The sequence below is a fragment of the Haliaeetus albicilla genome, chromosome 19 (assembly GCF_947461875.1).
Source record: "Haliaeetus albicilla chromosome 19, bHalAlb1.1, whole genome shotgun sequence".
Taxonomy (NCBI): Eukaryota; Metazoa; Chordata; class Aves; order Accipitriformes; family Accipitridae; genus Haliaeetus; species Haliaeetus albicilla.
Window position 1 is genome coordinate 21,389,509 of NC_091501.1, and position 27,651 is coordinate 21,417,159.

The 27,651-nt window shown below is 49.4% G+C and overlaps 1 protein-coding gene across 1 annotated transcript; it reads left to right on the top strand.

The window, feature by feature from the left end:
* Window positions 1-3,536: 3,536 nt before the first annotated feature.
* Window positions 3,537-27,294, top strand: LOC104315721 (alpha-2-macroglobulin-like protein 1). Its single transcript, XM_069806745.1, has 35 exons — window positions 3,537-3,723; window positions 4,502-4,685; window positions 5,652-5,814; window positions 6,384-6,436; window positions 8,536-8,556; window positions 9,057-9,216; window positions 9,655-9,739; window positions 11,103-11,214; window positions 12,258-12,372; window positions 12,772-12,881; window positions 13,371-13,538; window positions 13,776-14,006; window positions 14,682-14,745; window positions 15,125-15,270; window positions 15,565-15,714; window positions 15,952-16,104; window positions 17,057-17,138; window positions 17,729-17,843; window positions 18,542-18,767; window positions 18,897-19,023; window positions 19,615-19,736; window positions 20,241-20,295; window positions 20,903-20,986; window positions 22,044-22,220; window positions 22,361-22,442; window positions 23,233-23,389; window positions 23,625-23,699; window positions 24,085-24,247; window positions 24,660-24,874; window positions 25,014-25,229; window positions 25,342-25,466; window positions 25,786-25,876; window positions 26,632-26,700; window positions 27,015-27,117; window positions 27,248-27,294. Exons 1-35 carry the CDS (start codon window positions 3,659-3,661, stop codon window positions 27,286-27,288), a joined length of 4,305 nt encoding a protein of 1,434 aa, XP_069662846.1. The 5' UTR covers window positions 3,537-3,658; the 3' UTR covers window positions 27,289-27,294.
* The last annotated feature ends 357 nt before the right edge of the window (window positions 27,295-27,651 follow it).

Here is a 27,651-nt window from a genome sequence, read left to right on the forward strand (position 1 = left end):
GGATCTTACACAGGACAATTCAAACATGAGTTGTCAGGCAGGGATGGTGCCCCAGGCTTGAACCATCACCCCTAATGAGCTACTGGAGAGTGAACAGGATCTTTGTCACATAACAAGGAGATGCAAGGGCAATTCAACAACCAAAACCGTATGTCAAAATTCAACGTCTATCACTGCTTTTTAAAATCAAACCTCATGATTTAAGGAACTCCATCTCGTGATCTGGGATCTTCAAGCTTGGCAGTGCTACGTCCCTGGATAGACAGGTAGGTCTCCACAGACCCTCACCAGAGCTGGCTGCGAGAGTGTGATGGCTAAGCCCAAAGTCAGGCTTAGGAGTGGAAGGCTGGGGGGGGCGGTGAGGGTCTGGATTTGGCTACAGCCCTGAAAGTTCTCTGGACCAGACCCTGCAGCAAGGCTGGGATTTGTGGTACTTTAAAGGGAGGGATTTGGAAAGTGTGTTTAAATTTCAACTTTGAAGTTCCAGAGTAACTCTGAGTTCTCAGCAAGTCCCCTCCGTGAGGCAAAGACACAAGCATTGCGAGTTCTTTTGGTTAAGAGCACTCTCCATAATGCACCGAGGAGATCTGCCAGCATGGCAGGCTGCTGAAAGCCTGCTCCGTGCTTTGTGTGCAGGTTAACAGGACCAGAATGAATGCATAAATTCAGCACAGCACTTAAGACGTTACCAGTGCCCTGGGCAGTGCCAGAAGTGGCTGCGCTGAGGTTGGCTTCGTTCCAGGTGTCACCTTCTCCCTCCTGCACCTTTATTTAAACAGGTGCTTTTTCCTTCTCTTTATTCAATTTCCTCAGCAGTCCGTGAGCAATGCAGAGCCCAACTCTGCAGAACAGGATTTTTGCCAGAATACTACTTTCTCTGAAACTTTTTAAAAAACAACTTTGCAGATACTGCAGCTTTCTTTGCAAATGTTTCCTCTCCCCCTTGCCTTTATCTCTGGGAATGGCTGTCCTTGCTGATAGCAAAAAGCGGGACTGGAGCTGGTCAGGCCTGTACCTGGTATTGGTACTTAGAGAGCACCATTGGCTAGAGCTTGGGTTCTTGCAGAGAGGGAGGGACCCCACTTACCACTGCCACTGCCACCACGTTCTTACCATCTGTTTTGCAGTGCTTAGCAAAGCACAGGCAAGAGGTCTGATAAAAGTCCATGGAATAGAGGTTTATTGGGAAAGTAACTGCTGTAGTGGTCATACACACACACACACGTATCCTACCTACTCCTTACTGACCGCAGGAGGGGTAGCTCATGCATGAGCCCAGTATTGCAGGAGTCCACACAGAAAAAAAATCCCACTCGTATGCATATGTGTACACACACTCTGTGTAAAAATTGCACTAGTGACATTTTTTTACTCGATATCCATCGCAATTCTTATGCCTGCTTTCTTAACAACTCTTCTGGGTCCTTCAAAATGTTATTTCTTGAACTTAAACTGTAGTACCTGTGGTGTCTGGCTACTAGAGAGTATTTGGAGGGAGGTGGCTGTCTTCCAGGAGAATTTAAAGACAGGGAAAAAAACCCTTGTACAAAACACATTGATTTCTTTGTGGCCTAAACTTCCCCCTCTCTGCTTAGAGCAGGAGGTGTCAAACATCACACTCGTTTGTTTATCCTTCACAAAATTGAGGGGTTGCGGTCATCCAACCTGGAATCTCGGTGGTGCACGTGCTTCAATCTAGCTTGTGATCAGCTCCGCTGCTTGAGCACCGAGGATTGCCTGGCTCCCGGGACACAAATCCAGCCTCAACTCCTTGTGTGCATCTTGCCTGTCTCTGGGCCAAGAGATCAATGGGTCTGCGGGCTGGGGAAGGATCTCGGCACAGGTACCGTGTGCCCTGCCACAAGTTCCAGTGGGTGCAGAGCCCTGCAAAGAGGTGCTCGCTTCCCCAGTGCCTCCTGGCCACGAGCAGCTGGTCACCATACTGGTAATGGGAGATGGAGATGGGGCTGACTCAGATGAATCACGCGCACCAAGCCCGTGACTTTGGTTTTTGCTGCTCCAACACTTGTTTCATTCTGCTTCATTGTCTGGGTGTTGGATTGGGTTGATTGCTCAGGATGTAGGTTTTTCAATCAGTGCTAAGTCCAGAACTTCAGAGGTATTTATGCATCCACTCTCACAGAAAGGCTGCTGGAGTCAGCAGGAGCCGGGACCCTCAATACCTTTGCCATCGTGAGCCCCTGTGCTGTTATGAGGGATGTGGCTGTCCCCAGGAACCGCTGTGGATCTACTGTGAACAAACAAATGTCAGCTGGGATTGTTCAGCAGGCACTGCCTGTACTTTTTGAGACCCATGGAAAGAAACAAAGGGCAGCCTAGTGTCGGAGAGTGATTCATGTTCTTGCTCGAGTTCCTGTTTGCTTGTTTATCCAGGTGCACTCAAACCTTTTTCTCAGCCATTGGCACCAGCAGCTCTGAGCTGAACAAAGCCTGGGGTGGGGAGAAAAAGGAGAGAGGATTTGTATCTGCCTAGTGTGTGTGTGTGTGTAGCCCCAAACCCTACTTTCCTTGTTATGCATTAGTCTTTTATAAAGAAAAGGGAAATATTACTAGGCTCTATGTATTTAAGAGCTCAGTTTTGTACTGGAGGATAAATTAGTGGTACATTTTGATGTGAAATGGCCATTATGCTAAAATAGAAGAACTTCCTTATTTTAAGAATAAATAGTTTCAAGAATCAGATTTTCTTTTCAATTATGGTAAGATACTCAGGGAGAAGTTCAGTATAATCAGTAGACTAACAGATATAAAATTAGCATGTGGAAAGAAGCTCCCAAACTAGATAGCATGTGTTCCCATCACCTAGGGCTAGAGCCACAGCTTCTTGGTAGCGAGAGAAAACAGCACAGGACTCAAGCCATGCAGGTTTTGACCTGCCTGATTGATGTTCAACCCTCTTTTCTACCGGTGAGTGAGTGTCTCAGTTGGCCCTGAACTGGACCACAGAGGACTGTGTGACATAGCTGAACGGCAGCTGTTAGATTTCCTCATCAGCCCAAAATACCAGTAAGGCAGAGATAAGGTGAAGACTCCAGCTCTGCCTGCTCTCTGCGCTCTCCTGCTGGGTAAGGCAGTACTCTGTGAAGGAGCAGAGCACTATTTTGTACAAAGCCTGGTCTGTTCAACGTGGAGACCTGCCTCGGGAGCTTACAGACTCAGAAAGCTTGGGGACAGTGTGACCACAAGAGTTCACCGTGAGCTCCAGCTGGGTGCACGTGCCAAGGGGTTGTGGGACAATCCAGCTGGAGGCAAAACAATGGGACTGGGGCTGCAACTGGCACAGGGAGCAGGGTCAGTGCAGTGAACAGGAAACAGGCTGTTGCTTAGCAAAAGAAAAAACACATTTATTTGTCTGAATGATGCTGGTCCATCCACAGGGGAGTAGGAGAGCACAGAGGCTGGAGTCCAAAAAGACTTGGATTGGCTGGGGAACATCCTGGATGGTACAACCCTGTGCCTGCAGCACTATAAACACAGGAATGAGGCAGAAGGAAGGAAACTTTGGGGCTTCTTCTCTGCTTCCTGGGAGAAACGGCAACAACAGCAGGTGGCCTGGAGACCTTGGAAGGAGAGAAGCTGCACCCTACCTTCTCTGTGACCGGCCTTCCAGAGGAATCCACCTCTCTGGGAGTCTCCCATGAAAATGTGGACTACTTTCCTCCTGAGCTGCCTGTTCCACACCCTGGGGATAGTGGCACAACCGTAAGTGCCATTTAAAAAATCTGGTGATTGATAGCTGTGATGCTGAGGGAGGGGCCAAGATAGCAGGGAGAGAGTGTGGGACACTCTGAGTCATGTCCTGGAAGGGATAGACGTGGGGTGGTATGCAGCACACCACAAGCCTTGTTATGAACTTAGGGTCCTCCTGAAGGTGGGAACCTCACTCGTGGATGTTGCTGCAGTACAAGAACTAGGTGAGGACTGGCGGTGGGAGCAAGAAGAGAGAGGGACTGCAGTCTGAGGCAGGCTGAAAGGAAAGGTGTAGTGTAAAGTGAAGGGCAAATGAAAAGAGCTACAGGGCTGGGGATGGTTAAGCAGGAACCAGTCTGCTGCTGAGGTAGTTGAGGAGCTGTCTCAAAGCAAGAAGGGTGAATCCTTTTCTGTCAAGGGGCTGGACTGTTGCATTTTCTATGTGTACTGGGAACACCTAAGAATGGTTCCCTTTGCGGAAGCAGAGATGGTCTCTACTATATATATTTCTCTGCTCTACTGTATCATCCTCCAAAACCATGTACACACCAGTGTGACCTGAGGACACCTGAAAGCATGTCTCTTGTATTTATCTTAAATTTACTATATACCTTCCATTACCCCTATGAGAGGTTCACGCTCTCGTTGTTAATCTGTCCCTCATCACTCCAGCAGAGCAGCATCTCCTGCCCCCAGAGAGGTGGTAAGCCCTCCTGCTTCCTCAGACCATAGACTGCCAAGAGTGGGTGAGACTACTCCCAGGATGTGACGTCTTGTTTCCCCACTGCAGGAGGTATCTGATCATCGTTCCAGCTGCACTACCCTACCCCTCTTCTCAGAGAGTGTGCTTGGACCTCCGTGGGGTGGAGAAGCCTATTCGTGTGGCCTTAACTCTTGTGCATCCATCTGGCAACGTCAGCCTCTACCGCAAGGTCATCCGGAACAACTGGATCTTTGAGTGCTCCAAATTTCAGGTCAGGATCGTTCCTGGCAGGGACCTCTAGCTGGCAGCTCCCAGTGTGTTTTTTTGGCTCAACTCTCTTCACTAGAGAAATAGAGAATGAGGATGACAGGAGGAGAAAGGGCATGGAAAGGAGTGCGTGGAAAGTCAGGGAGAGTGTTTAGTGGGAGCCTGGTGTCTTTGCTCCCTGCCTTTGTCTGTCTGCATGATACCGTTCCTGCCGGTTATCTCACAATCCATCCTGGTGGCACGCCGAGGGAAGTGGTGGCCTGGGACCACCACCAGGTGGTGGACCCCAGTCCACCACCAAAGGACTGGGGAGGATCGAGGCACTTAGAGGCACCCAAATGGTACCTGGGCAGCTCATTCTCTCCTCTGAGAAGGAAGCACTGTCACAGGGTAGTGTTTGTGAATCATGATGCAGGAAGAGCCAGACCTTCCATCTCAGACAGCCTCCCGTCATGTCTGCTTCCCTCCAAGCTTCTCTTTAAGGGCTGGAAAATGTGCTGGAGAACTAGGAAAGACATGGGAGGGTGTACACACAAGCTCAGCACAAGTCTTTCTCATCTGCCAAACTCATGAACCTTATTTTCTTGGTTTGCACTGATGAATAAGAGTGGATTTCAGCCTCTGTGACCCGCACGCTCTAGGAAACAGTTTTCTCATCAACATAGACCTTTTCTTCCCTTGGGTTAACTTTTCTCCATCTCGCTCCATGCAGGCTCTCACAGTGGCCCTGTGAAGGGGCAGACACAATTTCTGTGCTAGAACAGGCTCCCTTTTCCTCTCATCGAAGATCTGTCCCAAGTGCAAAAGTGTTGTCCCCTGTGCTTCCATGGACACCCTGTGCTGGCCTGTGGAGTAAGACGGAGAAAAGGCTGGCCTCGCAGTGCAGCAGGAGCAAGGAGAGCGCTGCTCTGAAGCCATCTTGTCCTCTCCTACTGCCTGCTAATCTGGTGGCTCCTCTTTTGTGTCCTAGGTCCCCCAACCTGCAGGCAGCCAGGAGGTGGGCACTGTCCACCTGCGCATCTCCAACGGCCACTACTTCAGTGCAAATGAAGAGAAGCAAGTCCTGATCCGCAGGGCTGGCACAGGCACCTTCATCCAGACGGATAAACCCGTCTATAACCCAGGACAAACAGGTGAGCATTGCATGGAGCACCCCAACCGTTCCCCTGCCTTGACCTGCCTGGACTTTGTTCCCAGTCTCCTGTGAGTGGTATGCCGAGTTTTTTGTGCCACGCAGCCTCCACAGGGACGAAGGGGGAAGCTATCTGCTGCCTTCTGGATTGATGTATCCGTACACCATGTTTTAGGGGCAGGAGGGAACTGGAAGGGTTGGTCTCACATGCTGTAGGAGCAGAGCTGGCTTGGAAGAGGGAGCAGACCTGAATGTGGTCTTCTTGGCCAGGGCCAGGTAGGACTGGTCTGCTCATGCTGCAGATGAGGAAACAAAGGGTAACTCCAAGTGTAGCCTGTGGGAAAGACCATAAAATTGTGAGGCTGGCTGCTGTGCTGCTGCCATGTGTTTGGGGGGAAGAGGCAGAGAGGAGGGCTGAGCAAGGGGTAAGGGGGGCTGCAGGGCGGACAGGGGGCTGCTGCTAGGGCTATGTGGGGAGCTGTGATTTCAGGGTAAGGCAAGTGCGGGGCCAGTCTGGTCCTGAACACACTCAGTCTCTATAATGTGCTCTTCTTTGTTTTATCCCTTCAGTGAAATTCCGGATCGTGACGTTGACCGAAGATTTTGCTCCCGTTAACAGCAAGGTAAAGCCCATCTCAGTGGAGGCGAGCACGTATCCGGGCTCCCTCTGTCAGTTCTGCCTTCTCTGCAAACCCCACGCCGTGGAGGCTGAGGCAGTCCCAATGTCGCAGCACCCAGGGCGGCCAACACCAGCCCTCTACTAAACTAAATTGGAGCAGCAATGCCTGTTTGCCAACGGCTCTGCTGTCACTCTCGCAGGACGGCTGCTGGCCGGTGGGAGGATCGGCACTGCTGCTGGTATTTGGGGAGTGTGCCAGTGCTCCCTGCTAGCTGAGTTTGTACAGGGCAGCCCAGGAGCTGCATGCACCTGGCCCCCCTGCCCACCCCCCCAAAAAACCCAAAACCGAGGCAGGGCTTCTGGGGACATCCGTGGGCTGCTGGCCATGGGCACAGTTACCAGACAAGTTGTGTACAGACTCGGCCAGACCCGAAGCTCCCCTCCCACAGCTCTGGAAATCTCAGCGCTTTGTGGAGTGTGTTGCACCTAAGGGTGGCAGGAGGGTCTGAAGCAAGCTGTGACGCATCTGCAAAATCTTAAGAAAAAGTAATTGATAAGGGAAAGGTTACACATGAATTGATCGTAAAAAAAAAAAAGAAAAGAGAGAAAAAGGTATAACCAAATTATGCTGACTTGCTGCTGGCAGCAGCTTATTCTCCCCATGTCAAGGGAGTGAGAAGTTGCCAGAGACTTGCATATGTGCTAGCCAGGAAACTGCAAGACTAGCATCTTTCTACGGTAAGCAATTATACCTGCAGCCAGCAGCTATAGCTATTTCACACTCTTCTGTCCTCAGGCAATTTAATGAGAGCCAACGGGAATTTATGCCATGACAGACAAATACTGAAGGGCACACGTGAGCAGAGAGTTGGATCAAATCCCTCTAGGCTGAAATAAAGGGAGGGATTCTTCTGGCTTCTTTATTGCTGACTTCATTTCCTCTCTTTTCAGGCTGTTGGTGAGGGCCTACGATCATGCACTTCTTTCTCCTCCCAACAGAGAAGTCATGTCTCTTATATTAGTTAGATAATAGAGTAAACAATACATTTACTTCCATGCCTACAATTGTCTCATGAAGATATTTGATCATACATGTTTGATGTCTGTGTGTGAATATAGGTAAATTAGCATTTTAACTGTTAAGAATGCTGTGATGAAAATTCACGAGGTCATGTTTAACCAAAGCTATTATGCAGCTTGAGTGCACTGCAGCATTAAAGCTACAATGTATAGTTCGTAAATTAGATGGGTTGGAGATAACAGAGGTGCAATTCACCAGCATGTTTTGTTTTCACATTGACATTAGATTCAAGTTATGAAAATAGTTAACCTGCACTTTTTTTTTGTTTCAGTGAAAACAGAGCTGCGTATGATAACTTGCATGAAAGCTTAGAATGATGAATAATGTGAATTATATGTGGCCTTCTGTTTACAGACCAGTTACTCTCCCAAGCCCCTGCTCCTGCCTCCTTATGCCTTGTGCTCCCAAATCACATGTCCTTCACCACTACTGCCTCCGGGCTGATAGCTGCAGTGATATAAGAACAAACAGAGAATTAATAGGCCTAGGAGGGCTGAAGTATGTCCTTCTCTGTCCCTCCCTGTTACTGTCAGCTGCAGTCAGCAGTAATTCATATCTCCAAGCCTTATCTCCTAGGCCAGGGATTTTACAGGACAATGATGTGGGGTGTATTCTTCCTATAAGTGATGCAGTTTTGCTAATTCTTGGGACTTATGTTACAAAACTGATGCATTTTAATATTTGTGAACTTGGGATGATGGTGTTTGTGACTCTCTCCACTTTTCTCCATTTTTTTAATAGTAAATTCTAGCTTTCACAGTTTTAGAGTATCTATCAAAGTGCATCTTAAAAATTCAGGGATCAAAAAGCAAATCCAAAGAATAGCACAGATTTTAATGTTACATATTTTCCTTACTATTTCAAAGCCATTCTCCTGGTTTTGGTAGGATCAAGCTCCTTGCATTGTAATGCTTGGGACTGGTGCTGTTGTCGCAGCACACAGGCTGGGTGGGTAAGATAAGTTTATATGCAGGTTGCTATGTCATGCCAGTTTCTGACATTGCTGTCTGTTTGCTTTGCAGTACTCCGTGGTGGAAGTCCAGGTGGGTGTTTCAGACTCCTCAGGTGTCATGAGGAAAGGTACTTCAGTATACTCAGACTGCTGTCTTCCTGAGTCAAGTTACTTTTCTTAGGGTCTGTGTATACACATGCACGCACATAGTCTGTCCCCATGCATCTCGTTAACAAGCACTGATGATCCAAATGGTTCAGCTTCCATCCATTTCTACATTCAGGAATGCCAGCCAGGCTTTGGCTAACTGTTATGGTTCATCTTTATGTAAGACTGGAGAATCTAAATATCAGGACCTTCCCTACTTTCTTTTTCAATGGCAGTACAGCGTAGAGTAACACTGGGTGGGTTGGGGTCACCTCTCTTGGTGCTCCAGCACGTAGGTCACTTCAGCACCATCTGGGGAACAAACAGCAGGAACCTGTGAAAGCCTCCGAAATCTCTGAAATGCCTTTGAATCCAGTGGGCTGTGGGTAGAGGATAGCAGGTGTTGCTGATGACTGCCTCTTCTTTCCTTCCCTCGGACTGCAGGACCCAAACCAAAACCGCATTGGCCAGTGGCTGGATGTGAGACCAAAACAGGGCATTGCAGATCTCTCTTTCCAGTTAGCTGCCGAACTCTCTCTGGGGACTTACACCATCAGTGTGGTGAATCCAAAAGCGTCCAGTACCTTTAAGGTGGAGGAACCTGGTAAGATGGAGTATGGAGAACAAAGAATGGGATGGAAAAAGTTGCTTGTTTCTGTCGTATAACAGTATCTAGCCAAACATTGTAAACTAAGATTTACTGTCTGAGAGCTAGGATTAAACACAGATCTATAGAGTGGGCGATATCAGAAATGAACACAAAAGAGATTGTGCTGGAGATTCCTGGAGAAGGCACGTGCTAACAACTAGGCTGGCACAGAGTGAGAATACACTAAAGACTTCTGTGAGACTGCTCATATAGTGGGGGAAAAAAGGGGGTTCTTTCTTTGGTTTCCCTGGTTTTAATTAGTCCTCGCTTTAACTCATGAACGTATTCCTTCATGGGACTCCAGCCTTACATGAACTCACTCTTCCCTTTTGTGACCCCATGTCTAGGTAGTCTGATGCCTTTGATGGCATAACACTGTATTTTTTCTTCCAGTGTTGCAAAAGTTTGGTGTTTTCTTTGAGGGACCAGCTCAGATTTATGCTTCAGAAAAAACTTTCCCACTGCGTGTGTGTGGCAGGTAAGGAGGATGTTCAGGGAAAAGGAAAGAGCTCGTCAAAACAGTGTCTCTCCTTCTGTACGTCTTCTATCTCTTGAATACATCAAGAAGAAGTGGCTCAAGAAGGGCCAAACAGTCATTCTTTTTGAAGAATCCCAAATAGTGCAAGAGTCAAACTGATGGCTTCTTCCTGGGGGAAGAGGTACATGAGCCACACATGGGAGACACCATCCAGCTATAGGGAGACTTGTCCTAGGCAGGTGATACCTTGCTCTGGAAGCTGTGTGTGTCCAGCCTTGAAAGACCTTATGTGGGGAAAAACACGTATCTGATACAGGACTGAAGTCCTGCTGAAGTAAAAGAGCAGGAACTGATGTTTCTTTAGAAAATTGTGCTGTTCCTTCTCACTTACATGCTGCTGAACTTAGTACCTTCTTAGAACCAGCAGGTGGGTTTCTCTAGTTATGTAGTCATTAGCAAAAACGGAGCAGATGAGGATGTGAAGGAAGGCATGAACTCAGATGGCATAAGCACAAAGGAGGAAGGGGAATGATCCGGAAAGCACTTTGTAAAGAGATAAAGGGGGTGAGCTCATTTGTATTTGGGGCTGGGTTGTCTGGAGACTTTTGGTGTCTCTTTGCTGCTGGTCTGACGTAATTTCTCATTAATTGGGACATTTAAAATTAGACCATATGAAGCTCTAGTAGAAAACAGTACAGCACTCTGCATCCCCAGGATGGGTTATAGATGTCTTCCTGTTACTGATAGTGTCGGGAGCATTGCTCTGCAGGGAAAGCCAGCGAGGAGTCAAAGCAGGGAAAGGCAGCAAGGCAGGCAGGGGAAACGTCTGCACTGACAAGGACACACTTCTGCTGTACCTTGCAAAAAACAGCAGAGCAGGTCTGATGATGGAAACAAGAGTCCAGATGACGAGGTACGCCCGTAGTGAGGCAGGTCTGAGATCACTCTGTAGCTCGGTTACTGCCATACCATGCACTTGCTGCTGCTGTCTGCAGGGACCCAGGTTTCTGCTGCTTTCACACCTGAGCTAATATGTCCACTGGATGCTGCTCTGTGCTGCGTGGACCCATCAGCTCAGGTCAGCTCTCTGTGTCTACCTGCAATTCCAAGACAGCAAACACCCAGACGTGGGAGAGCTTCAGAGAGAGGGTCCTTTCCTGTCTGTGCTTTGTTTCTGCCTCTTTTGAATGCAGGACTGTGCTATTGCACTGCCCAAGTACACATGTGCTGTATTTTCATGTCTGCCTGCCTGCTTACCAGCTGCATTAAGACCTTCATCAGAAAGGCCACCTCTACGGGGCAATATGCTCAGCAAAACACGCAATGCCTCTGCTCGGCAGCTCTTCTGGTGTTCTTCCTGCAGGTACAGCTATGGGAAAGCAGTGCAAGGGACCATGCGGGTGACTTTGTGCCAGAAGGCAAGGAGGCATCCTCAAAATGCCAGCAAGGACACCTGTAGGGAATACAGCGGTCCGGTGAGTAAAATCCTGGAAGATGCACGGGTAGTGAAGGAGCACTGCACAGGATGAAGGGTCAAGGGCTGAGTGAACAGAATGAACTGGTATGTAGGGAAGGTTTGCCAACCTCTGTAATGTATATGTAGACTAATAAGTAATTGTTTTTATTCAATTAATGCAGTTATTGTTGCTCAGACCAACTGAGAGACCTTTACCCACAGAAGTTCTTCTTTGTAACTTTGCTTATTAATTATAGGGACTAGAAAAGAGGAATTACACAGAAAGATTTAGAGTTCTGTTCTTTTCTGGAAAGAAGTATAACTTGCCAGAAATTGATACAGTGTAAGAAACAGCAATTAATAGAACTTTCTCACGTGCAAAATTACCATGTTAAGGTGAAACTATCCTGGAGCTGCACAAGGACACTAACGTGTGGTGGAGATATGGTTAATTCCATAGCCAAATCACACAGTGGCTTTTATACTTTATTTTCTCTTTTTACATATTTATATATTGCGTATTTTTATATTTTCTTTATTACATCTTTCCATTCCTAACAAAGTATTTCATAGCTGGGCTCTTCCCTTGTACATATATGGTTGAAAACTTTTCATGCTTTATGATTTGTCATTATGACTTGTTAAGTTAGTTGTAATCTTCCAGCTCTGGAATTCATTACTTTGAATTTTCATCTGATTCTGCAGTTCTACCTAGATCTATTAAAATACTCATATATTCGCTCTGTGATCCAGTTAGTGCAGTCTTCAGTTTTCTATTAAAACTGGAAATTTGCCAACGTGGTAACTATGATAAAACTGTGATGCGTGTTTTGTTATGTATTTCTACAATACGAATTACGCATATTCATGCATATAAAAATAGAAAACACAGAATTTAAAATGTGAACCATATCTACCCATATATGAGTCTGCATTATCATAGTCAGTCATTACTGCAGTCATCATTACTGCAGTCCACAGTTACGACTGATTAATACCTTGTACTTCTGACTCCTTCCCTTCTCCCCAGCCCCAAATAACATCTACCACTTCCTACTGCAGACCATGAGCAAGGGGTGCTTCACCCCTTCTGTGAGCACGTCAGTCTTCAGCCTGGCTCCCAGCGAGGAGGATGGCAAGCTCTATGCAGAAGCCTCTCTCCTGGAGATGGGCACAGGTACCCGGGGGCTCGGCAGAGAAGGTGCAAGGGCGAGGGGGACCATCGTGGGGATGTGAGGGTCAGAGTGGGCTCACCTCCCCCTCTCCTCCGCCTGGTGCTGGGACCATCACAGGACACGGAGAGCGGTCCTGCCCCATGAACTGGCTGTGTCCATGCAGAGCCACTCTGCCAGCAGCAGGCGGATGAGGTAGGCTGGGAGCGTGGTCCGTGAGGGCACAAAGGGGCTTGGAGACACCTTAAAGAGCAGCCTCCAAACCTTGAACGGGGCTGGTGTCGGGAAGGAAGTTTGAGACACTCTGCTTAGAGGGGCTGGGAATAACAAAGCGAGATTAAAGTAGGGCACGGTCGTCACCTCTGATACTGATCCTGCTTCCCTCGCACTCTGCCTTCCAACAGGGGTGCAGATCAACACCTCCAGCCAGATCCTCATCTTCAGGACAGCTGCAAGGGCAGTGTTTGAGACACCAAGTGCATATTACATCCCTGGAGTACCGTACAGGGGGAAGGTGATTTTTTCCCCTTGCCTCTTCCCTCCCCATCATTTGCCAAGGAATTTAGTGTCTGGTAAATTTTGCTGACTCAAACCATTTTCTGTTCCTCAGACAGAGTGCTTTACCTTGCAGTATGTCACATTACTTGACAGTGCGGCCCCAGTTTCTGCATTTCAGATTCCCTGATGTGTTTACACCTCCAGCTTCTGCTGAGAGCAATACGTGATGTCTCAGCAGGGGATGCAAGGATGTCTCAGCTGTTGGCTAGGACATGAGCCCCTCATGCTCTAGCCACACATACCTTTTGGAGCAGACAGGTTTTAATCACTCTCAGCTTAGCTTTACAGATGAGGGACTTTTATAGGTCTGTCGTCTTGGGGCCAGACTGAAGTTAAGGCCACCTGCACAGGAGGCTCTATATTTGTCAGAGGGAGGAAGGCTTTGGGTATGACACTGGAAGAAATATCTGACTTTGGCTTTTCTGCCTCACTCTGTTGTCACCAGATTAAGCTTCAGGATCACTATGGAAATGGTATGAAAAACAGAAAAGTTTATCTTGTGATAAGGTTCATGAGGCGTCGGTTTATCAAAACATACATCACAGATGACAGTGGAATAGCATCATTCAACCTGGACACAACTGCCTGGAACAGCTCATCAGTATCTTTGGAGGTAAATCCCACCTCTGCATACAGGAAAGTTAGAATCCTTGAGTTCTGCTAGTGCTCCCCACTCCTGCCCTGCAGCCCCCCTGCCAGCCCAGGCCTGGGGTCCCCACACAGCTCTGCCTGTGCAGAGCCAGCAGGAAGGCACCAAGCAACAACCTTTCCCAAACCAGGCTGATGACATCCTAACAAAGCACTGGAGCATGAAACTCATGATTTCTATGTGTCACTGGTCCCCTCTCAGGGAAGGTTCACACTGGAGGATCTCACACACACATCTGGGAAACCTGACTTCAGTTACGCGAACGCTTACCATCACCTGCAGCCCTTCCATGTCACAACCAAGAGCTTCCTGGACATACACCCACTCACAGAAACACTGCCTTGTGGGCTGAAGCAGAACGTCCAGGTGACCTTCACGCTCAGTCGGGATGACCTGGGAGAAGACACCAGCCGTATAGGTTTTGCATATTATGTAAGTAAGGGTAGTAGAGAACCTGGGGGGAAAGGCTGCACTGATGGGACCAGACCCCAGTGAAATGTTGAGGGTGTAATTTAGATCATCCCTGCAGGGATGACAGGAAAAACTTGGAGAACTGGGTGAACACTGCACCTGGTAGAGCTCAGCCTGGCCACAGTGTGATCCTGGTATTGGGTTCCCAGTCACCTCCATGGATGGGAGGAGGCTTCTACCTTTGCAGCCCATCACTCCTTAGCCTCTGCCAAGGCTGCAGCGGTAAACGTCTTGTGCAGAGTCTGCTGTCAAACTCATCTCCCTTTAAAACTGGATGGGGGAATCACTTTTTCACTCTGCTTATCAAACAGCTGCTCAGTGGAAATAAATGGCTTTTGGTCCTGTTGGGAGAGCTGCCTACTAGAGGGGAAGTGCCTTAGCTGTCTCCCACTTATCTCCAGTGAATGCACTAGTCATCCATGGTCGTAACTGGACAGACCAGACCAGAATCTCATGTGTTAAAGCTTCTCCTCCTACACTGTGATGTCTGCAAATATGCAGGACCCGAGGTGTAGGGTTGGATTGGACCCACAGTTTATTTCTGAGGTTGCTTAGGAGGCAAGATGCACATGGTGAGTGTGACTGTGCCCCGGTGTCACACAACAGTCTGCTCATTCCGTGTCCCTCCTCCCACAGGTCACTGGGAAGGCTGGAATTGTTGTCAGGGGCCAGAGGATTGTCCAGGTCGGGAAGCTGAACAGTAAGTCTGCAGCAGCTGGACAATGGGAAACAGTTGTGCCTGGTGGGTTTCCAGGTCTGACAGTGAGAGTTGCCAGAGTTTCCCAAATTCCCTGAAGCTATAGGTCCTGGGCACTCAGTGAACAGGACAGAGGGAGGCTGAGGAAGCAATTGTGCCAGCTGGAAGAGGCAGAAAAGAACAAGGGAAACAATGATGGGAAGAGAGACTGGGAGAACCTGTGGGAAGATGGAGCACATGGGGTCAGAGAATGGAGGGAGGGGGCAGACAGAGAAGCAGCAGAAATTGGTTTGGCATTGTGGGATTATAAATAAGAAGAAAGGAGGGCAGAAGGACATCTCGGTGGGGCTGTGGTGAAAACACTTTGCCTTTCCTTCCTCAGTGTTGAAGGGCTCCTTCTCCATCCCTTTGACCTTCACTGCTGACTTCACCCCATCACCTTCCTTAGTGGTGTACACCATCTTCCCCAGTGGAGGGGTAACAGCTGACAGCACCCGTTTTGATGTTGCCTTGTGCTTTGAAAACCAGGTGAGACTCACTCCTGCAGCTGGGGGAGAGCTGACAAGCAGGAGTCAGCAAGCCTGAGGGAAGGACACGCTCAGATCCTTCAAAGAGAGAACCGGGGAGAAGAGAGGAAGGGGATGTCTGCAGCACTGTGCCCAGGGACCAGGAAAGCTTCAGCAGTGACTTCTGTTCATAGCAATGGCTGGACAGGGAAGAGTCCAGCTGGTCTCCCTCTTTCTGTCTGTGCTGCCTGTCTGTCAGCCTCCTCACCCCTCTTTCTCTCTTTTTCATATTTCCTTTCCTGGTGTGTTGCTCAAGGTCAAGGTAGGATTCCCAGTTAAAGAAGCCCACACAGAGTCACCAGTGCAGCTCCAACTGCAGGCAGCCCCTGGGTCCCTGTGTGCAGTACAAGCAGTGGATGAAAACATGTTCTTTGTGAGACCAGAGAGTGAGCTGACAAGGCAAATGGTGAGTGTCCGTGCAACCAAGCAAAAAACCGTGAGTGATGGATGAACTGGGGGAGGCAGGGACTGAGGCAAGGGGACCCGGAGGCTAATGGATGAGGAGGTCTTTGTGTAGAGGGGAAAGCAGAGTCTGCCTAGGGAGATGGGCAGGAACAGATATGTATGCTAGGGGAGGGTGGAATGAAGCATCTGGAGGTATCTGCTCCTTGCCCGATTCTTCTGTGCCTGTGAGTTTCCCTAGGTCTATGGTTTGTTCCCTGCTGCCTACCGACATGGATACCCTGCCCAAGTAGAAGAGCGTTCAGATCACTGTGTTCAGCCCCAGTTCACATCATCTCTGCTACGAGGGAAACCACAACATTCCTTTCAGCCTGACATCTTTAACCTCTTCCGGGTAATCACCTCATGACTTTTCCTAGAGCTGTTGGAATTATGAGCATTTGAGATATCTCTCTCCTTGCCTTCTCCAGACAGCCCTGCTGTCTGTCCTGACCTAGCTGTGCTGTCTCAAGAGACGTACAATCCCATTATGAGTATGAACACCTGTATTCCCCTCCACAGATGCAGAAAGCAAGATGATGAGATCATGGAGAGGCAAAACCTAGCTTTTTGGGCTTGGGAATGAGGTCCTGGGCTGTGTGCTGTTTGTCTACGGTATTAAAGAAAAAAGAGATAGGGAGTGATGCCAAGCATTAGACCACAGGTCATTGATATGGCTTAGTTGTTAGCCTGCTGTTCCCAGGCAGTTCTTTTGTCTTTAAGGCAGATCTCCTCTAGAAAGGACTAGCCAGCATGGACACAAGAGAGGCAGTGCCATTTGGCCTTGGACCTGGGGATCAGACCCTGTCCTCTTTTATTTAGCAAGAGACACACACCCTAGGAGGCTCTTTCACAGCACAGGGACATCTCTTGTGTTTGTGGACAGGCCCATGCCACAGCCCCACGTGCTGAGTGGGGTGTGTGCTCCCCATCACACCTCTGCATGACTTCAGAGGGCAGATTTCATCCAGCTGTTCCCTCCAGCATGCATGAGGGGATGGGGCAGGACACTGACACCTCTCCTCTGTGCCCTTGCCACTGGAAATGCGTTGAGAGGAGGAAGACATCCCAGTGTCCCCCTAAGAGAGGTGGTGGTGTAGTAATCTCCTGAGAAAGAGGGGATCAGGGAGGCTGTGCCATGCCTCCCTCAGCACTGTGTCTGCTTGGGCCAGTGCTGCTCCGGGCCACTCAGGCACCAGGCTGTACTGGCCCTGATGGTTTTCAGGGTCATTTTGAAGAGCAGTGGCTGCTCTTCCCCACTCACAGATGCTTTTCTGCCTCCCCTGCCCTCCTTCTTTTCCTAACAGAACATGGGGCTGAAAATCTTCTCAAACCTCGTAATTAAGAAGCCTCAGTGCTTTCATCGGGCAGATAGGAAGCCAACTGTGGGTGAGCGGCACTTTCAGTCTACCTGGGACATGAGGTCACCCAGATGGAAGAGCCCTCGGATCTCTGGGGTTTGCTGGTGGTAGATATTAGCTCTCTGAAGAGTAACGGGTGCTGCTGCCACAGCCTAGCTACCTGGTCCACCAGCGTCAGCAGGAACGACCCGGTCCCTATAAAAAGGGCTCTGAATATGTCGCTACCTGGATGCTCCCTGACACTAAAGGATGGCATTCCCTTTCCTGGCACAGACAAACCCAAGCATGGGCCAGGATTTGTTTCCCAGTGACTACCCTGGCTCTATGAAGGTCCCTAGTCTCTTTAGCACCAACTCTGGGTCAGGTCACCAAGGGGCTTTGTCTAAAACCAGGTCTTGGAAAACTTGCATCCCGCCCACTGCAAGCTGGTTCTCCTGTTACCACTCTGTTTTCCCTTCCTATTTTCCCTTTCCTACCAAATCAGTCCACTCCCTTCTGCCAGACTCTTTCCACATCTCTCTTATTGCTTGCTTTGCCTCTTGCCCCAGTGCTAGGCTGTCTATCATTGGCAGGGTTCACCTCTCCCACTCTGGTAGGACTCCTTGTTCTTTCTTTCAGGGGGACCTTCTACAGAAGACCAAAGAATCGCTAAGGAACAACCCCAATTTACAACCCATGGAAAACTTCACCACTATTTCCCTGAAACTTGGATCTGGAATCTGTTCTCTGTTGGGTAAGTGATGCCAAACTTTACAAATGGACAGAAGGATCATCCCTATGTTACTGAGTCTTGGCTGACTTGCATTTGTGCAAAAGTCCAGCCATAGGTGTAAAGAGATGTCTGCATGCGAATTTTGTGGCTCTTCCCTGCATCTGTAGTGCGTCAAACTGAAGGACTAATAGACTTTGAGGTGCAGAATTGAAGTCTACACAGGTTTAGAGAAGAGCACTACACTTCAAGACCAAACCACCAAGTATCCTCTCTTTACACATTGGGGTACACTCTACTAACTTCTCAATTTGATGGGTGCACCAGCTAGATTTGTAGCCCTTGTTGCCACAGTGCTTAGGTTAAGACTGATGAATGAGCAGTCAGGAGGATATGTTGCTGCTACTTTCCAGAACATCATGCTGTTGACTGACATCATGCTCTTGACTGAATGTAGAGAGCTGGAATGCCCGGGCAGTATCTTGCTCAGGAGAAGAGTATAAAGCCATTACTGATGGCATTTAAGCAGGGCTCATGGCTTTAGGGAACAAATTGCTGAGAGCTGCCTTGCTGTGAGCCACTGGAGCAGAGGTCATTGGTAATATAGCAGAGTTTGATCCAAGCATGAGGACCTGCGTAACCTCCCTCACTCAGGGCCCTCAGCCTTCCCATTGCAGCAGAATGGGATTAATTTCCTCACGCAAGTGCTGTCTTTCTCTCAGCTCCAATGGCAGCAGGAATGTCCTGGTCACAGCACCTGCTGCTGCCACAGAGTGGAAAGTCAAGATGTTCTGCTTGGCGGGGAGGGGATTTGGCCTTGCCCCGACCACGAGCCTCAGAACGGTCCAGCCCTTCTTTGTGGATGTGATGCTGCCATATTCTGTCATCCGAGGTGAGACCTTCCTGCTGAAAGCTACTGTCTTCAACTACCTGCAGCAGTGCATACAGGTGTGTGCCTGTGCCACAGGTAACACTGCGTGGGACAGACCTACTGTGCCCTCCAGTTTTAGAGTGTGTTGTGCCGAGACATCTCTCCTGAGTTGCCCAGTCGCTCACCTGCATCTGTCATTCCCTCAGATCCATGTGGCCCTGGCTAAATCCCCAGACTACCAGGTGGAGCCATGCCGGACCTGCAGGGACAAGGAGTGTCTGTGTGCAGAGGAGTCCAAGAATTTCATGTGGAATGTGACAGCAGTCCAGCTGGGTACAGCAGCAAAAATGGGAGCGGTGATGGGGAATCCTGAATCTGAAGTGAGAGGGAGTGGGAGGTCTAGAGAAGCTTGCAGAGCTTTGCCTCCTCTGGATCCCGAAGTTTGTTCTTAGTGGTTCATGCTTGGACAATCCATTGTGCCTGCTCGCTTTCTCTCTTTTTAGACAGGCTCATCAGGGAGGGCAAGAACTGAATGGGTGGCATGGAGAACTCTTGAAGAGAGGGCTGTGGGACCAGCTGGGGAGGAAGGGGCTGCATGGATGTGGGTGGGGGAACCTTGTATTGCTGGTGCTGTGCTTCATATGCAATGGGAAGGGGACACTGGGGTCCAAGGGGCTGCTGGACCTTCTGTTGTTAGTCATATGTAGCGCAATGAAGCTGGTGTTGGTGAGGCATTACCTAGTACCCTCATGTTTAGGGTGTCTGAACAAGCCATCAGTACTGGCTGGGTCACCTTTACTGGCCAAACCACTGAGGCTATGAAGACCAGCCACCCAAAGCACCTCAGACCGCTATCAGTTAAAGCAATTTGACTCCATTTGGCCACAGATGTAAGAAACAGGCTCTGTTCAATTTATTTGCTAGGGACTCTGAATATCACAGTGAGGATAGAGGTACTGGACACCACGTCACGGTGTGGGGGCAGGAAGCCCTTGCCAGCTACCATGAGGCGGAGGCGTACGCTGGTCAAACGCTTGCTGGTCCAGGTCAGTATGAGAGCAGGCTCACTTCTCTCTCTGAGTATCCCTGTCCCTGGGGGAAGGGAGGCTGAGCTGGGCTAAATGGTTTTCTCTCCTCATTTTTTGGCCAACATTAGCATAGCAAGGCCGTGGCTCAGTTTGCTTTGTTCCCCTCAGGACCTAGCCAAGCCTATTCCCTTCTTGCAGTACTCTTTCTTGAGCCGCATTCATACACCAAGTCTGTGTTTCACCCTGTACCTTTCCCTGCTCAATCACCCATTGTACGTGAGCTTTTGTACGTGCTCACTGACCAGAGAGCCCGGTCCCTCAGGCTTGGTCTTGCTTTCTTGAGCAGTGAAGCAGGGAGCTTCAGTGCAGACCTGCCAAAGGTGAGGAGGATGGAGTACCTGACAGCCTGGGGACCAACCACTGAATTCAGACCTGAACTTGGTCTGAAATTTTGTTGCTGTTTGGGAATTTTGTGTGTATTCTTGTTTCTCCTGTTCCATGTTCACGTTCCTGCCCTGGCAGCCAGAAGGTGTGTTAGTGGAGAAGTCTTACAGCTCCCTTCTGTGCCCAAGAGGAGGTACGCGGACGGCCTGAGTGGGTTCTGCAGCCTGAAATAACTAGACCTGAGAGTAGGACTAAACTGTGGGAGGTCTGATGAGACAATGTTTTCAAATGATTTTTCACACAGGAAATTTCCCATCCTATTAGACGGGAAAGAACAAGAAACATTACTTCCCCATGTGCTGTCCTACTGAATTTGCCACTGAGCATAGGTGGCAAAAATCCTTCCTACACTGCAGCCCCCAAGGCATTCCTGGGGCTTGATAGTCTCCAGTGAGAGCTGCTCCAGCCCTCCCACCCTGTCCCTGCAGCACTGCAAGTCTCTCCAGGATGTCCCTCTGCTGAGCCATGACCAACCGTGATTCTTGTGAAGCTTGTGAAGTGTAGTGAATTGAGTTGTGAAGCTTGGTGAGCTCTCAGCCTGGCCAGCAGCTCTCAGGTCTCTTCTAATCTGAAAAGTTTCCAGGCAGTGGAGCTTGGTGCGATGACTGGGACAGATGTAGGGAGCAGTCTGTGTGAGCGGGACGTAGGCAGTGTCCCATTTATCTGTGCCAGTCTTGTCCCTCTGGTTAGATGCATTTGGCTTGATTTTTCATGCTATACCTTTATCCTGTCATTACCAGGAAACATGGCTGAAGAACCTGTGTCCCTTCGCCTCCCTGACAACATAGTAAAGGGATCTGCCAGGGCTTCCATTTCTCTCTCAGGCAAGTGACTTCTGTTGTGGGCTCACTGACTGCTGTTACAGGTGAGCAAGGCTTAACTTGGTGATGGTGTCAGGGGATCTGTTTGACGTGAAGCTGCTCAAAAGAGAGGATGCTGTGTTTCTATTCTCTGCAAGGTTTGTCAACACCAGGCTTTCAGATTTTTGGATTAGTGCTTAGGCTTTCATGGGAAAAGTAATCTGCAGAGGAGAATAATCCTTATTTTTCTAGCTAGGACTTTGGAGCAGAGAGTCTAGGCCATTATTTTTACTGGGACTTTGAGACCTTGGCTAACTCTGTGTAGATACAATCAGCGAAGCTCATAACCATCTTGTCTCCATGTTAAGTTTCGCTGCTATAACAGAAGCTCCTGGAGAGAAGAAATCCTTCTCAGCATTACTAAGTTGCAAAAGAACACTTTGGAGGGGCTACTGGGACCAGACACACCTACCATTCAGTACACTTCTTTGCACTGGGCTCATTTGCCCCCGTGCCAGAATTGGTATGAAGCCAGGCCTGGCCTAATTAGCCATGGCTATTATGCAACAGAGCCCCAAAGGAAGAAACTGAATACAAAGCTTTTCTGGCCGGCTGGAGGACATATGGACGCCTTCACACCATCTGACTAGCACTCCTGCTGGCTTACTGACATTTTGATGCTTGACATATGGCCAGGTAGAAGAGGCCTGGCTAAAGACCAGAAACCTCTCAACCTTTCCCTAAGTGCTTTTATATTTGTCTGTCTGTATGGCACACAGTGAGCAACCTGCAGACTTTTACAGATAGTACTTGTTAAGGTTGGAACCCTTCAGACCACAAAAGCTGGTAAGGGAAAATTCCTGAGGGACTCCACAGTGTGATCACCCTGCATCATGATGCCAGGCTGGGAAGAGGCAAAACAGTCACCACTCTCCATCCTGCACTCTGTTGTTTATTCCTGTTTTCTCCTCTCTCTAGTGTTTTCCTCCTGTGCTGAGATAAAGCATTATTATCCACTGCCTGGCTGAGAAGCACCTCAAATCATGCTTACACGTGCTTTGTTTCTTACACCCTTGTGTAGGTGACCTCATGGGCATGGCACTGCAGAACCTGGACCACCTGGTGCAGATGCCCCACGGCTGTGGGGAGCAGAACATGGTGCTGTTTGCCCCCATTGTCTATGTGCTGCAGTACCTGGAGAAGACGAGGCAGCTGACCCCTGAGATCAAGGAGAGGGCAACAGGATTCCTGCGCAACGGCAAGTACAACAGACCCACCTTGCTCCTCTGCCTTCCCCTGTGTTCAGCCTACCAATAGCTCTTGCCCTTGCACTCACTCTGCCAATGTTAGCCCCTCCGTATTGCTGTGCTGTATTAATCACTGTTCCCATCTCCCCAGGGTACCAGATGCAGCTTCTTTATAGGCACAGAGATGGGTCCTACAGTGTCTTTGGGCAGCAGGATGGGGAAGGGAACACTTGGTAAGCACTGCAAATATCCCTCGCTCCTGATTTTTCTGTCTGGGCCAGAGCAGCTAATGTGCCTGCGAAAGCTGATAGAATGTGTGTTCCTTCTTTTGGATGGAGACCCCAGGAGCTCTCTGGCAGGGAGACAGACTGAGGAACTTGAGCCACTTGAAAAAGCAGCAAGGCAGGGCAGCAGAGTTTCTGGGAAAGTGGAACAACAAAGATGTTGTCCCAGGGGGTGGGAGGTCCCTTTTTGTCTCTGTGGCCCTACTCTTGCCCCACAGACAACATCAGGTACTGCCGGTTGTGTCCTGGCAGCCAAGAGTGGTACATACTGACTGGAGGTAGATCAGGGAAGAGCAATAAAAGATCATTTCCCAGGGAAGGTGTTGCTTGGGAGAGTTTGAAAGACCTGCATTGGCCCAGCTTGACTCTGTGGTGTCTGGTCTGGGAGAAATGCAGAAAGGAAGGAAGAAAATGGGGGGATTTAAGATTGTCTCTAGGTATTTGGGGGAGATGAAGTGCAATGGGTAAAAGTAGAAGGGGTAAGAGGTTTTTCCCATGGGAAATGACTGGGTAGAGCAGTAGTACGAGTAGTACATTTGTGGAGCCAGGCTGAAGGACAGGAGCCACTTGGGTCCTGTGGACCATTTCCACTTTTAGCTTGCCTTTCTGCATGAAAATTACTGCTTTTTGGCACCCCACTATGTCAGTGTTAACTTCAGGGACAAGCACCAGGAGGTCTTTGGCTTTCTTGTTGCCTTTTTTGTGTTCCTCTTTCTCTCACAACTCATCCTCTTCCTAGGCTGACAGCTTTTGTGGTCAAGAGTTTCAGCCAAGCCAGAAAATACATCTATGTAGACGACAAGAATGTCCAAGATGCCCTACGCTGGCTAGAGCAAAACCAGCTCCCCAGTGGCTGCTTTGCCACCAAAGGGAGCCTCTTTCACTCCTCCCTAAAGGTAAATGAGGGCCAAGCCAGGCATCACAGCTGGGGAATGGCTGGACAGATATTGTGACAGCAAAAGATTGTGGGGTCCCAAAGGATCCTGGAAAGTCACTCCCACAACCCATGCAACCAGCCTTAAAGAGAAGAGGGTATGGGGCAGGGAACGTGAAAGGAATGCTTTTCCTTCTGGGGAGTCACTGCCTGCCTCCTCCAAACACCACTTAGTGAAAGGTGCATTCCCTTCACAGGGCGGCGTGGATGATGAAATCTCCCTGGGGGCATATGTGGCTGCAGCACTGCTGGAGCTGGGTCAGCCGCTGAAGGTAAGCATGCTCCTGCTCCCTCCTCTCTGGTATGCTCCCATGCCTGGGCACTGCTATGGGGATATGTCAGCTCTGTAATGCTGGCATTCTCCAGGCCAGGAACAGGTAGGGAGCTGCTGGGAGGCAGCCAATGTTTGGCCAAACTATGAAGTCATTCCTCAAAAGAGGCAGCGCTACAAAACTGGCACGGTGCAATGGCGTTTGGTGGCTACGGCTCCCAGTGCACAATGGGGCTGCACTGCCTGCTTTCTCAAAGAGTGTGTAATTTAATGCATTTCTCTGGAGCTACATCAGGAAGACATAGTCTGGATCCCTGGAATGAGCTCCCCTGCCCCCCTGTTTTGCCCCTGTCAGAGTTTGGCATGTGTCTCTCCTCCCAATGCAGGGCAAGCTGATGCAGGCTACTCTCCGCTGCCTGCAGCAGGCGGTTCACAACATCACCAACATCTACACAGAAGCTGTGCTGGCCTATGCCTTTGCCCTGGCTGGGGACTATGAAACGACCCAGGAGCTGCTGTACATACTGGAGGAACAGGCCATCAAATCAGGTGCTGACTGCTGGTTGGGGTAACGCTTCTCGTTCACCTGCTGGGATCTGGATTAATATATGCCCAGCTAGAGTGCTTAAAATGACATATGTATTTGTACATATTCCTTGTATTTGTGCAGCAACTGTACTGTGTGACTGAAAATACAATAAGTTATTTCACAAGCTGTGAGGGTGACTCATCAGAAAAAGCTTCCTCAGCCTGGAGGATTTCAAGATCCTCTTGAGGGAGGAGGTAGGAATCTGTGAGCTAAGACCACATGAAGCCCTGGAGAATAAACTGAAGAAAGCGATCCTGGCCTGAGTACAGGGAATTAGCGGAAGGAGCCCTGAAAGCACTCCAGGTCTTGTTTCCTGTGAACCCCCACTTATGTGCTCTCCAGGCAGCCTGCATGCTCCTTTTCCTTCTGCAGGAGGACAAATCCACTGGAGCCCCAAGCCAAGCTCTCCAGCTTCCACAGACTTCTGGCCTGATACTCAGTCAGTGGACATAGAGTTGACAGCCTACGTGCTCCTGGCGTACCTCTCTAAACCACGGGTGCATGCAGGTGACATGACAACTGCAGCCGGTATTGTAGCATGGCTGACCCGGCAGCAGAACGCCTATGGGGGCTTTGCCTCCACCCAGGTAACAAGTAGCTCCCTGTGGATTGATATACTTTTGCGCCCAAGGTTGGCAGGGCAAGTCCTCTTGAGGTCTTCCTGCTCCAAGTTGGCTTCAGTAGAGCTGATGCTTTCAGAGGGGGTGGCTGTCTCTCCCTTTCTAGGACACAGTCGTTGCCTTGCAAGCCTTAGCAAAATACGCAACAAGGACGTTCAGCACATCAGGCCAGGCACTTGTGAGGGTGAAGTCCCAGAGGGGTTTTGGGAAGGCTTTCCAAGTCAACCGCCAGAAGCGGCTGCTGGTGCAGCAGGCAGCATTGACGGAGGTCTCGGGGCAGCTCCTGGTGCAGGTCCACGGCAGCAGCTGTGTCTTCGCTCAGGTGAGGTGGTGGGACAAGCGTGGGAGAGAGGGGAGGTGGAGGACTCTACCTCTTCTCCCTGCATGAGATCATGTCTGGCCTGTCTTTTCTCCTCCTGGCCCTCGCCCTGCAGACAGTGCTGAGGTACCACGAGCCTCCCCCGCGGGCTGCTGTAACCTTCACTCTGCGTGTCAACACGGAGTTGATCAACTGTAGCCAAGCCAACGCACGTGTCCTCGCCGTCCACATCCTCACCAGGTGACTCCGAGGGTTGTGTCCTCCTCCAGCAAGACACGCTGTGCTTGGGGATAGCAGCTGGGAAAGCCTCAGGGCTGCAATGGAGGGACCTGGCACTTGGGGTGGAGAAGACAGAGGGTGAATTTGGTAGGTGGAAGGAGTGGGGAAAGAAGGTGCTGGCTACCTCCTGTGAGAGGGAGCAGTGGCTGCCGTGTCCCTGGTCCCGGGTGGGTTACGTGGCTCAGGGTCCTGCACACAGGGTATGGTGGTGGAGGGAAGGGGGGCTGGGAGGGCACTATTCTCACAGAGTCAGACCCTCTGACCGTTTCTGCTTCTTCAGCTACATCGGGAGCAGAGTCACATCCAACATGGTGATTGTGGAGGTCTCCCTGCTGTCCGGATTTGTCCTGGCTCCCGGATCCAGGATGTTGGTAAGGACTTTGGAAGAAAAAACAAAAGGAGCTGTGGTGAATGGGTCCCACCTGCTTGCTTCTGTTGGGAACTGTTCATTTCAGGCCATGAGGTAACTAAATTAGCAGGGGCTCTTTGCTGTTGTAATTGAACCAAAACCTCTCGTTTCCATACATGGCCTACAGAGGTTGGCTACAGGAGGTCAGAGGTAGTTCAGCTTCTCCCACTGACACTATTCTGCCTTGGGTCAGGAATAAAATGTGCTTCTGGGTGTGCTAAACACCAGGATTTGTTTCCTAGAAATTCTAAGACTAGATTTCTTAGAGACATTCTAGTTCTAGCCAAAAAGATTTTTTTTTTTCCAATTAAGCCATCAAACTGAAAGATGAGCTATTTGCACAGCCCCCAGGCAGGTCTTTAAGAGCAGTCTAGCAGTCAGTGAGATGAGATAACAAGAATCTTTACTGGTGCTTGCACCTATTTGCTGACCAATGCATCAGTCCTATGTACTATCTGCATGGCCTTTTGTCCCCAGAGTGGGAGATTCCTCTAACTGAGCAGGGACAGCATAGTTCATCCCCGAGATGCTCACGAGCGATGTCCAGGAGGGACTACAAAAGATATAACCACTAAAATCCTTATGCGTGAGAAAGGCACAGTTCCACACAAAGTCCAGCTCCACACCATCCCTTCAATGCAACATGGGGTCTCTCAGGTCAGGAAGCCCTAAGGAAAGTGCTCACAAATTTCCTTGTGTTACTGTTTCCTATCCCAGCTGGAGCGCAGAACCATTGTTAAGAAAATAGAAGTGAAAGCTAGTGTGGTCTACATTTATCTGGAGAAGGTAAGTGGGAACAAAAGCATTTGATTTGGTACGGAGAGAGCAAGAGGCCAGAGGACAAGGAGCTGTGTGAGAATCCCAAGGCTGGGCTAGGCATGGGGAAAGAGCACTGGTAGAACTGTGGGCAGAGGAAGCTTCCCCAATTTCACTGTCATTGGGTTAGCATTTACTATTCCTCACACATACTCTATTTCTAAAATCCAGAATCTCTAACGGATTAGAGAGATTTAGTGCAGGAAAACATTCAAGCTAGGGAAGATGAAGATGCTATGACTTCTTTCTCCCCTTCCTTGCTAATTTCTTTCCACCTCTACAAGCTCAACGATGAATCTCAGACTTTTATTCTGCAACTGGAACAAGTCATTCCGATGAAGAACCTGAAACTGGCCACCATCAAAGTCTACGATTACTACCAGCCAGGTGGGTTGCAGATTGCCTCCTACTCTGGGGTAGGGAGCTGTGTTCCTAGTTCTCTGGCTGGGAAAAGATGTGTGCTCTTCACTGTGTGCATTCACATGTGTGTAATTGAGTTCCTCATTTCCTTTTGCAGAGGAGCGAGCCTTGGCTGACTACGGTGCTGTCTGTAGTTGAGGTAGGCAGCAAGTCCCTGTGTGACCCGGACAGTGGCATCAGGAAGTGATGGGTCTTGGGTGGGAGAGAGGGAATGTAAACAATCAAAGATGGGAAGGAGGATGGTAGTCAGTGGGGAGCATATATCCAGCTAGAAAGAGGAACTGGCTAGGTGTGTAGAGCTAGGATGGGGGGCTCTTTTTCAGCCAGGGAGGCAGCTGGAAGGCTCTGGTGGAAGGCAGAGACAGGGTGTCTCAAAATTAGAGTGAGGAAGAAAGGGCTGAGCATTACATGGAGTGAGAATGCAGAGCTATAGCAGCCTGTGCTAATGAGGGCCCTCAGACCCAGACACGGCTCTATTCCCTCTATGCCCCACTATATTCA

What these genes read in the sequence shown, in the direction of transcription:
- LOC104315721 (XM_069806745.1), top strand. Translation starts at nt 3,659, where the DNA reads ATGAAAATGTGGACTACTTTCCTCCTGAGCTGCCTGTTCCACACCCTG. An exon ending in TTGAGTGCTCCAAATTTCAG is followed by an intron (nt 4,686 to 5,651) that starts GTCAGGATCGTT and finishes TTTGTGTCCTAG; the next exon opens with GTCCCCCAACCTGCAGGCAG. An exon ending in AACAGGATTCCTGCGCAACG is followed by an intron (nt 22,221 to 22,360) that starts GCAAGTACAACA and finishes CCATCTCCCCAG; the next exon opens with GGTACCAGATGCAGCTTCTT.